This window comes from Monodelphis domestica, chromosome 1 (assembly GCF_027887165.1).
Source record: "Monodelphis domestica isolate mMonDom1 chromosome 1, mMonDom1.pri, whole genome shotgun sequence".
Taxonomy (NCBI): domain Eukaryota; kingdom Metazoa; phylum Chordata; class Mammalia; order Didelphimorphia; family Didelphidae; genus Monodelphis; species Monodelphis domestica.
This window is the reverse complement of record NC_077227.1, coordinates 707,959,111-707,971,343: the sequence shown is the minus strand read 5'-3', so window position 1 is coordinate 707,971,343 and position 12,233 is coordinate 707,959,111. Positions and strand designations below refer to the sequence as shown.

The window sequence follows — 12,233 nt, the reverse complement described above, 5'->3', positions numbered from 1 at the left end:
CAACTCCTTCCACTGTTACCCTTTGCCCTACCAATCTCCGATGGCATTGGAATTTCCCCTTTCCTCTGGGTGTGGATCCATGTGTGGGGTGCGAACTCATATGATCCATTTGTACCTTGTTTCTATGCCAATGGACCTCCCCCAAAGTGTTGACAGGGAAGAAGAAGTCACTGCATCACTTCAGCTTTTGTGTTATCAGCTCTGCTCTTGGTGGAGGTCAGGCAGTGCTGCCTGGATTCTGACGTCTCCAAAGGAATCTGCTTCTTTTCTGTACACTTAAAAGAAGATTGACTTGATTTTAATGCAACACTACTTGGTTATCTTAGGGATTTTAGGTGGTTAGGCTCTTAGGTATTGCTTCATTTCCAGTATATTGCATGTCTGGGTCCTATTTCCATATAATATTGAACCAGCCCCTTTAGGGTTTGAGGTGGGGTACCTTTGTCCAAGGCTAAATGCAGCCAGCAGATTTCCTTTTGCAGATGTCTGGTTAAATAGCAAAGGGACTCTACAGCGGAGTCTGTGTGACAGAAGATCCCACCTTCTTGGGCAATGACTTTGTATGTGCACATCGAGGAGGGTTCCTGGGGCTTGTGACTGAGTGGTTGTTGTGTGGGTCTCAGTGACTTCTGTCACCTTTGGTGATATAGGTTGCCTATTTTTGTGAGTCTGCCTGTATGCAGATCACATTCCTCCTTGAAAACTTCCCTCCCAGTGAGTGACCTTTAAAGAAGGAACTCTCTCTAGTGTTAAAGGTGTAGACTTGCCTAGCCCACACCAGACTTGCCAAGGGGCTTGAGTTTTCTCAGTTACTTGTTCATCTGCTTCATGAAATGGAGTCCTTCAGTGAACAGCTGATTTCTTTGCTTTTAGAAAGTAGTCTGTTCTTGGGGGGGAGGGGGAAGGAAGGTTGAAGGAAACAGATGAATAGTGGTAATCCCTAATAGACAAGGTATCCCAGAAATCACAGTGCTATTTTAAGCTGTTGAGCTTAGTTCAGTCCATTTTGCTAGGTTCCTGCCCCAATTGGAATCCAGTATCTTTAAGCTATTAAGGCTTAAGATGGCGCTAGGACATTTGGAACACCCTATATATAAGCCTTACTAATTCCTGGGTGATACTTGCCTCAGGAGTTCTTCTGTAGTCCCTGAAGATTCTGGGATGTTTAATCGTTTTTTAATCCCCTTTCAGTTTCCTAGAGAGAAGTGTTATGGTTTACATTTCAACTCTACCAAAAATTGAGTTATTAGATTGATTTATAATTAGAATCTCTGCCCTTGGATCAGTAGCTAATGATAATGTGTGCTGCCTTGGACCCATTCCTCCTCAAGCAAACCTAGGAAATCTCATGAGCTGATATTCCCTCAGCCTGGGTGCCTCAGGAGAATATTGTCATTTATCTGTGGGATGTTCATAATGCCTTCCTCTTATTTGTGCCAGTTTATTTCTTTTTCCTTTCATTGCAAATAATGATTCTTGGTCCCCACACTGGCAGTTCTCCTAAGCCCTATCTGCTGTTGACTTAGGACACAGTTGTGATGAGATTTTAGGGACAACTGAACCATTGGTAGAAAAGCAAAGAGGTTAATAATGGGATACTTGATTTATTGTTCTCCCCCAAATAGCTCTTTGTAGGCCTGTAGGAAAAAAATATGAGTCCAGAGTAGTTTTCTATCTCCTTGAAACTTACTCCATTTTCTTGAAGCTTCAGGTTTTTTTGTTTGTTTATTTGGTTTGATTTCTTGTCATCGTGGAGGGAACAGGCAGTTTGTGATAACTCCTTTTAGCATTCCCTCCTTCCCCCACAAAATAAAAGAAACAACAAAAACACACACACACATGCTCAGAAAGGTTGGTACCTGGAGATATCACCTTGTGCCTATACACAGGCAGCTTTTCCCCCTCCAATGCAGTTTTCATCAAGGATGCCCATAAGTAGGTCCCAAATTGTCTGTGCTGCATAGTAAGGGAATTGTATATATATTTTTATGAGTTGTGTATAGATATGTTTGAATATTTTTACTTTTGATCTTTTACCTTTGATCCTTGTGGCCTTGGAAGCATCTGGGTTCAGTGTAAATAAAAAGGCACCTTTAAAGATTTCCTTCAAAGCTTGGAACTTCCAGAGCCTTGACTGAGAGAGAGGCCCAAGATCCTTCTCTCTTTTGGATGGGAGCATATGCCATTTACTGGAAACCAGACATTTCAGGTTTGCTTCCTGAGGTGGTGACTGCCTGTTTTTTCCACTGTTGAACTTTGGTCTTGGATGAAGAAAGTCAAGAGCTCAGTGATCTACTCAGTATTGCTCACTTTTGGAAACACCTTCCATGGACCCTGCAACCCTCAGGAATGAAACATAAAGTATCACAGGAGAGAATTAGAATGGCTAAAGGGGCAGTGTCAAAAGTGTGAATTCTATCCTATTTTTAGATCCATACAATCTGGTGTCTTCTGGGTTTGCCAGCACTGAACAACTTGATGAAACTGGTGCCTACAAGAACCCAACCCCTAAGAATATTGTGTGTTTTTATGTTCATCAAAGGAACAGGCTAATTTGCCTTAAAAAAATCAATACAATTAATTTCCTACAATGTCATTTTAAGTAAATATTCTTATCCCTGAAAATTCAGCTTGTTACCTTGAGGGGCCCTGGGTTAGAGGTGCATTGCTGTGGAAGCAAGATGTAGGGTACGTGGGAAGGAAAACGGGTTGAGCTACAGCCAATTGTCCAATTCCTCTTGATTCCCTTTAACAGGATGAAGGATTTGCTATCTTGAAGAGGAACAGGAGCTATGTGATCTGTCATCTTGATAGTTGTACCCTTCACAGGTCCAGGTCACAACCTCTCCAACTCTTCCCCTCCTGGGCTGTTCTCATCTTAAGCCTTCTGGGAGTACTCCCTTGTGCTGAAGGCCTTTCTCAATTTGTTCCTATCTTGAGGGTGCAGGAAAATCATGGGAGAATAGACTGAGAATGTTCCAAAGGAAAGGAATATTTAGTTCCATCTTTTACCTATGGAGAAGTTTGAGACAGCCTGATGATGGAGGAGACTGTAGGAACCATCCAACAACCCCAGTTTTCAGAAACTGAAGCCCAGGAAGGTGGAATGAGTTCAGTGGTAGATTGGGACTATAGGTCACCTGCCCACTAGGCACATACTTGCCAGAAGTGCCAAACGTGAGTGGGACCTCCTGCCAAGGACTCCTTGTCTTTTCTTCCTAGTGCCCTCTGTTCTGCCTTCCCTTTTTTATTAAAAAAAATGTAGATCACAGGAATTCCAAACTTTAGCTAAGTAGTATTTCTCTTCCCCTTTAAATATAGTGATGGTCTGGCTTTATTAGGGTATGGAGATGATTCGTTTTCCACATTCCCTGAGAACAGGGCAATAGCTTGAGGGAAAGAGCATTGGATTTAGAGTGGAAGGACAAGAGTTTGACAAGTGTCTTGACAAAGGCTCTTATTACACTTATTCCCTGTGGCTTTGGACAAGTAACTTCAATTCTGGGCCTCAGTTTTCTGCAAAATGAAGGGGTTGGACTAGCTGGTGTGAATTGATAACGAGGGAATGAGGAGTGAGGAGGTGGGAGGAGTGGATAAACACATGCAAAGACATGAAATTTCAGTAGCCTCAGTGGGTTGTAGACCTCTAAATGGCCTTTAAAACAAGTGACATTCTTCCAATCACTAGTTGTAACCACACCCCAAGGTCCTTTCCAGGCCAGGAACCCAGGAACCAGGCATTCTTCCAGTGAAAGAAGTTTGATGTGTGTATTAACTTTTGCCCCACAAGAGGGTGCCCTTTCCCCACTGGCAAATCTTCCCTGTGGTTAAGAAATAAAATACCCAGGATATTTTGAGCCCAGTGCCATGAAGGTACCACGGTCAGAATTGTGTGAAAAACCACCAGATAGAAAGCATATTGTTTTGCCCTTTTAACACTGCCTGGTATGTGCTTCCTGAAAGAATTAAATTCTCTGGAAGAGGGCTTAATGTTTGAGAAGGGGGCCAGGATGTTGACAATTCCTCAATTCTAAGACACACCAGTTAGTCTTGAAACTATATAGGAGATACTAAAATACAGCCTAGGAAGGCTGGAACCCAAAGCCCTTGAGAATCAGACTGCTTTAGGTCTCAGTTGCCAACCTTGTGCTCATGGGGAAGGAAACATGTCAGACAGTGAGGCTCTTTCTGGTGAAGGCATGCCAGGATTTGAAAGAGGATCCAGGGCCTCCTGATGTCTTTTTCCTGAAGCTTCACAGCCTTTTGTTGGTGTCATAGTGCATACAAGCTTTTTGTTATTACGTTTGGGGCCAACCCCAAATGGGAAGCTAAAAACATCTAGCAGTAACCCCTGGCCTGGGGTGCATGTTGCAAATGTCTGTAATACTTTTGAAAATGATCAATGCCTAAGTGTTGGTAACAACTGCTCCCTTAGATATTTTGCCGTCTCTCACTGATTGACCCAGGAATGTCCTATTTGTTCTAACAATGGAACGGAACCATTCGTGACTTGACTGAGGATGAAGAACTAGACTTGGGTATTCTGAGGTTCATTCTTCCTAGTGCTCAAGTGGGGTTCTTGAAAAGTCCCTTAATGGCTCTGTATGACTCCCTCCTCTACCTTAGTATATCAACTTATGGATCCAGTTTGAAGATGGACTGAGAGTCAGCTTTCACATGGACTTGATTCTTCTCTTGATAGCATCCTGGAAGCCTAAAATGTTAGTGCTAGAAGAAGTCTTAGAGACTTATTTTATAGATAAGGGAAAGTCATTTGTCCAAGGTCAGCCACTTATTTTAGTGGCAGTCACGCGCTTGAAATCATCTGTTTTCCAGCCTAGAAAGGTGGTTATCAGAAGCTAATGAGCATAGGTTTTCAGAGAGAGCATTTTGCTGCTGATTATTGCCTGGAGATTGGTTTGAGGCTGAAAAAGATTCTTTTGAGGGCACGAGTTTATAATGTCCCCTTTCCAACCCATATAGTTGTATAGTGCTTTATAATTTTTAAGTCCCTTTGCTTTGGTTTTTTTTTTGTCTTTAATCCTTATAACTCCTAGGTATTTAGGACAGGCACTATCCCTACATAAGAGAGCAGGAAGATGAGACCCAGGTTTAATGGCTTATCCAAGTCAGGAGTAGATGAAAAACCTGGATTTTGGACCTAGATTGCCTGATTTCCTAATCAGTGCTAGCCACTCCCCACCTCTACCTCCTCATTCTCTGGAAATTATAAAGTGCTCTATATAACAGCATACATCCTTAGAGCATTTTGGAGAGACTGAGGTTTGAGCTACATCTTCTAGGGGATTACTATTACTATTGCTAGGGGAGATTAACTGACATGGTGGGGGCCACCTGGTCAGAAGAAAGCCAAGTTATAACTTCTGTCTCCTGACCTTTGGTCAAGTTGCTTTTTCCTCCTGCAGTTTAGCAGTGGTAGTGATGTGAAGAAGAGCACATATTATAGTACTTCAGATGGCAGTGACTGCAGCTTTTATTGAATTTTCTTTTTGTCCATTGTGTGTGTATGTGTACATATTTACCAGCTGTCCATAGGTTAGTTTCTTCCCTTTGCTATATCTGAGGTAACAGCTGAGGAAGGAGCAGTTCAATGCCTGAATCACTCATGGGATTATCCTGTCTGCAGAAACATCCAGTGGAGTTTGGTTTGGAGATGGGTTTGGCCCCTCTTGGTGGTCTTGGGTTAGAGCCAGCCCTGTGGCCGGCTTGACTCCTCCTTGTAGCTTGGGAATCTGAGGGGTGGCAGTGGGCTAGAGAGGTCAGAGCAGCCACAGGTAAAGGAGAGGAAGAGTGAGAACCACTGGTAGGGCTCCAGGCTGGTGCTGGGGGCTGTGGTCAGGATAGCCATAGGAGGTCCTGCAATTACTTTCCATCTCGCTAAATTCGATGACGTTCTCATTAGGCAGAATGTTATTGCTGCTTACCTGGAAGAAAAGTAGAATGATGTAAAAGGTGGGTGGGGAAAGAGGGATTCAGTATTTGCCCAAAGGCCAGCCCTGCCCCTTAACTGCTCCTGTCTTACCTTCTCCACCTCTCTAAAGACCCTAAGCAAGTTATTGGCCAAGGCGTTTTTCACTTCTGTTTCGGTCCATTTTCTCCTAAGAAGTTCAGCTATCAGGTCTGGGTAAGCAGAAACATCCTGTAGCCCTGTGGGAAGACTGGGAGGAGAAATGACTACTTTGGGGGTGAAGGGAGAATGGGAGTTGCCACTTTCATATCCAAAGCTTATGTAGGATCCCACTTTCTGGTTCCAGGAAAGGAGACGTGTTTATTTTGCTGCCCTTGTCCCCCAGTTTCCTTATAATCAGGCATATGTGCATAAAAGCTTTGTTTGGAGGAAGATTGCTAAATTGCCAACCAGGGGGATTGTTCCTATGACTTTGATCTCATTAACATCTTTCTCTAACCAGCCGAGTCTTGACTCCTCCATGGAGAGAAAGGCAGCTCTATATCTTTTCTGCCTTGAATCTAGGCTTAGCTAGGTAGGTTCCTTTGGAGAGAAAGGAGGTCACAGTGGAGAAGAATAGTGGAAGTAAGATTGGTATAGATCAGGCAGGAAATGGAGGGGGGAGATACATCAGCTTGGTCATTTGACCTTTTCTCAAATTCTATTTTCTGTGGGGTCAGGACAACTTTCTTATTCTTACTTATCAACACCATCGTAGTCCCCACCGAAGCCTACAGCTCCTGGACCAGCAAGGTTCTTGATATAATCCAGGTGATCTGCCCAGGGAGAGGTAGGAGTGGGTCATTGGCACCTGGGGCCCACTGGGCCACCCTTCTCCGGCCCTCGGAAGCTATAGACACACTCACCTGCTACTTGAGACAGATTAGCTTCCTTTTGGCAGGAAACGTACTCATTGTAGAAATTCACCATCACCAGACTTCTCGTCTTGTTCTATTCAGAAAGAGGGGCCTCTGTGTATGTGTCCAATTTTGAATTGTAGAAGGGCAGGTATAGATTTTAGGGGAAGAGTTACCAAGCCAGCATTTCCTAAGAGGTCTCCCTGTTTTAGAATAGTCTGAATTTTCATCCATTGGCCCCTGTAAGTCTCACCGAAGACTGGCCAAAGAAAGGGCATCCTGGCTCCCCTATGGTAACTAAGCAAGCAATTTTAGCCACTCCGAACCTAATCATTTACCTGGTATTAGGATAGGGCTGTTGGGAAAATCGAATGAGACAGTGTGTAAATGTACTCCAAAATATAAAGTGGTGGTATCTCCTAGTGGAAAGGGACTAGGAAATATTGGCCCCAATGTTTGTTTTTTTAGCCTTTACCTTTCATCTTAGAATCAATACCGTGTGTTGGTTTCATGGCAGAAGTGGTAAGGGAGGCATTTGGGGTTAAGTGACTTGCCCAGGGTCACATAGCTAGGAAGTGTCTGATGCCAAATTTGAACCCAGGACTTCCCATCTCTAGACTCTTAATCCATTGAGCCATCCAGTTGCCCCCAGTTTTGGCTCTTAAACTTATACATTGAGCAGGGAACCTGGGGTGGCTGGGCTTTTCTGAAATTCCTAGTGTTCCTAATATATCTCACTTTAAAGGTTCACAAAGCTTTGTCTCTGTCTAAATAAAATGTTTGTGTGCATGCCTTGAGTGTAGTGAGGGAGAGTTGGGAACAGCTGGTAGAACTCTCCAAAGGAAATGAGGAAACAGGATGAGAACAGGGTAAGCTACTTGCCCAGTCCCTTAGACAATTAGTGTCTAAGGAGGGATTTGAACTCAAGTCTTCCTACCTCTAGGTCCATTCTCTAACTCACTGCCACGCAGAGCAGGCCCCCGGGGAGAATGTGGTGCCTGGGGCTGGGTGGGGGGTTCCACTCACTCATCCCCCCCCAGGGCCCTTTCCCACTTCTTACCACCAGCTGGAGGATATGGTCTGGCACATTCCGTTTATGGTGACACAACTCATAGGCAGAAGAGTGGCTGAAAATCACAGGGGCTTGGGACAGGGACAGCACAGCCTCCATGGTGGCCACCGACACATGGGACAGATCGATGATCACGCCCAAGCGATTCATTTCCTTCACCACCTCCTGCAGAGGGAAGGGATGGCCCTCCAAGCCCCAGGCTTTTCTGGTACCCAGCCTGGGCTGGTACACCCTTTGATCTCTTGTCTTGGCCCTGCTGCAGATCCCTCCCCAGGAGAGCACCCTCGCCCATAAGGCCCCTTAATTTCCCCTTACCCCGACCCATTTTTGCTTACTTTTCCAAATGTCGATAGGCCGTTGCTCTGGGGTTTGTCATCTCCTCGATCCACCAGCCAGTTGTCAGCCCTAAGACAGCAAAGAGAGTCCCAGAGGGCATAGAGTGGCCCTCTGGCTTCCCCGGCGCTTGGGTGGCCGTTCTCGTTCCTTATTTAGCCAGCGAGCGGACTTCTGCTGGCTAAATGCTTTGCTCAGGGTCAGCAGAAGACCTGGGGCTTGAATGGAGTGGGGAGGGGAGGCTAGAAGGGGCCTGAAGCTTGTGGAGCCGCCCTGCACATTCCTTAGCTCCGTCTGGCCTCCAGCCTCACGCCCTAAAGCCCAGCCAGGAGCCTGAGCCACGAAGACACGCAGGGCTCTGACCGAGACGTCTCCGTTGGGACGGAGAGTGAAAGGCAAAGCGAGCCACGCACTTGCTCTGAGGGTCTCCTTTTTAGTTCTGCTCAGTGTGTCAGAAGGGGAGGGGAGGTAGGAGAGAGAAACCTTAATTGGAAAACGAATGACAAGGAATTAGGACCCGAACATGGCCCCTGGGGTCAGCGGGGCTGGTCTCTTACCAGGGCGTGTTGCAGCTGTGGGTGAGGGTCATGTAGCGCATGCCCAGGCGGTACAGGGCTCGGAGGACCCCCAGACTGCTGTCAATGGAGTGACCGCCCTCCACGCCAATCAGGCTGGCCACCTTCTTCTCCTGGAAGGCCTGCGCTATGTCTGAAAGGGGAAGGCGGGGTGTAAAGTGCCGTGGGGCCTGGTGGGGCTGGGTGAGGGGTCGCGGTTGGAGGGACCCCACGCCTCCCCCTCCCGGGCTGCCATTTCTAGATGAGCTCATCAGCTCGGTGGGCTGGGCGGCCCTCGAGGGCGGCGAGGGAGGGAGACGTCACCTGCGCTGCTGGTGGCACACAGAAAAGTCTCCGGATATATCGTGCACATCCTGGAAATGAGGTCCATCTGCTCCAGGGTTCTCCTCACCGCGTCCTTGTTCTGGGTCTCGCAGGGTACGTAAGCCGACCAGAACTGGAAGGCAAGGAAGAGAAGGGGTGGGCGAGCTATCGGGGGACGCCCAGAGGCCCCTCATTCCAGGCCGAGAGGTCACTGGAGGTGTGGGGAAGCCGGCGGGAGGAAGGTGAGGGTCTTGCTGGATTTGGGGACGGAGGATGTGAATGGCTGCTCGTCTCTGATGGAAGGAGGGTCGAGGGGCCCAAGAAGTGCCTCTGCACGCACTTCCAGCATGGGCACACCGCCTTTCTCTGGGCTCAGTCCTCAGTCGGCCTGGATCCATGATTTTCCTGTGAACCAGGGCCATCCTTAGGATAGCCAGAGGGGACCCCGAACCATCTCCTAAACCCCAGGAGACTTCTGCCACCCCAACCCCCAGGCAGGGTGACTGAAAAGCTCCCTGTGTGATGTGTACCTTACCGGCCTTCAGGAGACAGGCAGATTATCATTGAGTTAAGAAGGCAATATGGGGGGGGGGGGGGGGGGGGACAACGCATTAGAAAAAATCGTTTTTCTGATTAAAATTCAGAAATGGGAGCCTGAGGGGGTGGATGGAGGGAGGAGGCTCGAGTAGAGGCCAGAACACGGGGGCGGGAGCCACCAGAAAGGGGGGGAGCTGGGGACCGGTCCCAGAACACCGAGAGTCCAACCAAGCCCAATGCTGCCCAGGGCAGGGAGCCAGCGGCTGGCACAGGCAAGGCTTGGAAGGATGTTGGGGAACGTCTCCCTACTGGACAGTGAGCAAAGCTCCTGCTTCCAAAGCTGGTGACTGCCGCGGCAGCAGCCTCTCTCCGTGTTCTTCCCTCCATTCTCCCCTATATTTCCAGGGGGGCCTGTGTGCCCAGGATGTGCTGGGTGGGCGAAAGCCACACGGCCCACCTCTCCTTCCCCCTACCTGGCCGCCCACAAAGCCAGCCTTCAGCTTCGGAATGTTGGTGTGTGTGCCCTCCAGCTGGGTCAGGTTGGCTTCTTTGGGCTGCAGCTGCCCGTTGAACTTTTTCAGTATTTGCCACGGTAGATCATTGTGCCTGGAGAGGGAAAGATGGTGCCAGGAGAAGGCAAAGAGCAGTAAGTGTCCCTGTAGAGCTGGGGGGGGGGGGGCTCAGAGACCCTCCCCTCCCCCTTCAGCCCCTACCACCCCCCAACATTGTTGATGGACTTTGTTTGAAGACCTCTTGTGGTCGCTCCTTCCTGGGGCCGCCCCTTCCACTTGTACAACGAATTCCCCAGGTTTTACCTAGGTGGGTCCAAATCCTCATTTCTGCGACACTCGTCCCCCTCACTCCCTGCCGAGTCTGATCCTGAAGCCCCTTTGTTCCTGCCTCGCATCTTTTCTTCTCCAGGACAAATGGCCTCAGTTCCTTCAGCTGACTCTCCTACGTGAGGCCTCAGAGTGCCAGACTTGGAATCAAGTTTAAGTCCCACCTCACAGGCTAGTTCTGAGACCCCTCTCACTCCCAGCTTCCCCCAGTGTAAAGATGGAGATAATCATGGTTTTATTATGAGACTTAAATGTTATTAAATTACATTTTAAACACCAACAATTTTTTTAAAATTAAAATTTATTATGAAGCTTAAATTAGATAACAATGTACAGTGCCTTGAAAAACTTAGAATATTATATAAATAACTATCTGCTTTTTGAACTTTTATTTTTTAAACCCTTACCTTCCATCTTAGAATTAATATTGTGAAAAAAAAAAAGAATTAATATTGTGTATTGGTTCCAAGGAAAAAGAGCAATAAGGGCTAGACAGTGGGGGTTAAGTGACTCACCCAAGGTCACACAGCTAGGAAATGTCTGAGGCTAGTTTTGAACTCAGGACTTCCCCTCTCTAGGTCTGGCTCTCAACCCACTGTGCTACCTAGCTGCCCCCTAATTATTATTAATATGGATATGAGGCTCTTTATTGTACTAGTCACTGTCTGGAAAGGAGAGATCATTCCCCCGCCTTCAGGCAAACCCTTCAACTCTTGGCCTCCAATCGTGCAGATCCTCCCTTTCCACTCTAATCCAAAAGAACATCTTCCTTTGTGCATTTGGGACTTATTTGTGGCCCAGGAGTGTCTCCTCAGCCTCCCAACCGTATATATAACCCTCTCGAGCTCCAGAATGCGGCAGGAGGGATGATGAACTCATTTGAACACATGAACTCAAATGAGCTTGCTTGTAAGGATTTTACACCTACAGCCCCAGACAACTAGGGAAGACATATAAACAAAGGAGGAAACCCCTTTTCCTCCCTTTCTATTCACTTCAAACAAATTCTCATTAGTGTCTGGTGCCTCAGCCAGCCAGTAACGGGGCACTGAAGGTTGGGGGCTGCTGATTCCGCTCAAGGGGAAGGTCCCAGGCAGCAGACGAAGGACCCCAAGTGTTTCCTGCTGCCTCCCAGGATTGTTGGATGCCTCAGAATTTCTAGATTGTTGCTTTTATCTCCTTCGAACCCTCTCCAATAACTGGAATTGAGGAAGGAGTGATCAGCTGGGATTCTGTCTAAAAGGGCAAGAGCCCCATGTGGTTATGCTTGAATGTTCAAATCACTCCAAGGAAGAGTCCTGGGTGAGGGGGGTGTGGATTGAGGTAGGGGTCCCAGGGATGGGGGTTGTGGGAGAAAGTAAGGGTTAAAAAAAAACAAACAATGAGCTCTGGCCAAACTTGACATGCCATCTCCCACCTCTCTGTATTTGCACAAGCCTAGAATGTTCTCCTTCAACTTCATTTCTCAGGTGATCCATCTCTCTTTATGTCTCTCTGTCTCTGTCTGTCTGTCTGTCTGTCTGTCTGTCTCAGCAAACACTTGACATGCCATCTCCCACCTCGCTGTATTTGCACAAGCCTAGAATGTTCTCCTTCAACTTCATTTCTCAGATGAACCATCTCTCTTTATGTCTCTCTGTCTCTGTCTGTCTGTCTGTCTGTCTGTCTCAGCAAACACTTGACATGCCATCTCCCACCTCACTGTATTTGCACAAGCCTAGAATGTTCTTCAACTTCATTTCTCAGATG

General features: G+C 47.2%; 1 protein-coding gene across 3 annotated transcripts in view; it reads right to left on the bottom strand.

The window, feature by feature from the left end:
• Window positions 1–5,461: 5,461 nt before the first annotated feature.
• Window positions 5,462–12,233, bottom strand: part of DPEP1 (dipeptidase 1) — a 59,702-nt gene continuing 52,930 nt past the window's right edge. For all 3 annotated transcript variants that reach the window (XM_007477327.3, XM_001377554.5, XM_056811059.1), the window contains exons 3-11: window positions 10,119–10,251; window positions 9,109–9,241; window positions 8,788–8,938; window positions 8,233–8,302; window positions 7,886–8,062; window positions 6,835–6,919; window positions 6,669–6,744; window positions 6,044–6,179; window positions 5,462–5,945 (exon numbers count right to left, since the gene is read on the bottom strand). In XM_007477327.3, coding sequence (XP_007477389.1) covers window positions 5,781–5,945; window positions 6,044–6,179; window positions 6,669–6,744; window positions 6,835–6,919; window positions 7,886–8,062; window positions 8,233–8,302; window positions 8,788–8,938; window positions 9,109–9,241; window positions 10,119–10,251 — 1,126 coding nt within the window. In that variant the 3' untranslated portion in view covers window positions 5,462–5,780. The remainder of the gene's footprint in view (window positions 5,946–6,043; window positions 6,180–6,668; window positions 6,745–6,834; window positions 6,920–7,885; window positions 8,063–8,232; window positions 8,303–8,787; window positions 8,939–9,108; window positions 9,242–10,118; window positions 10,252–12,233) is intronic.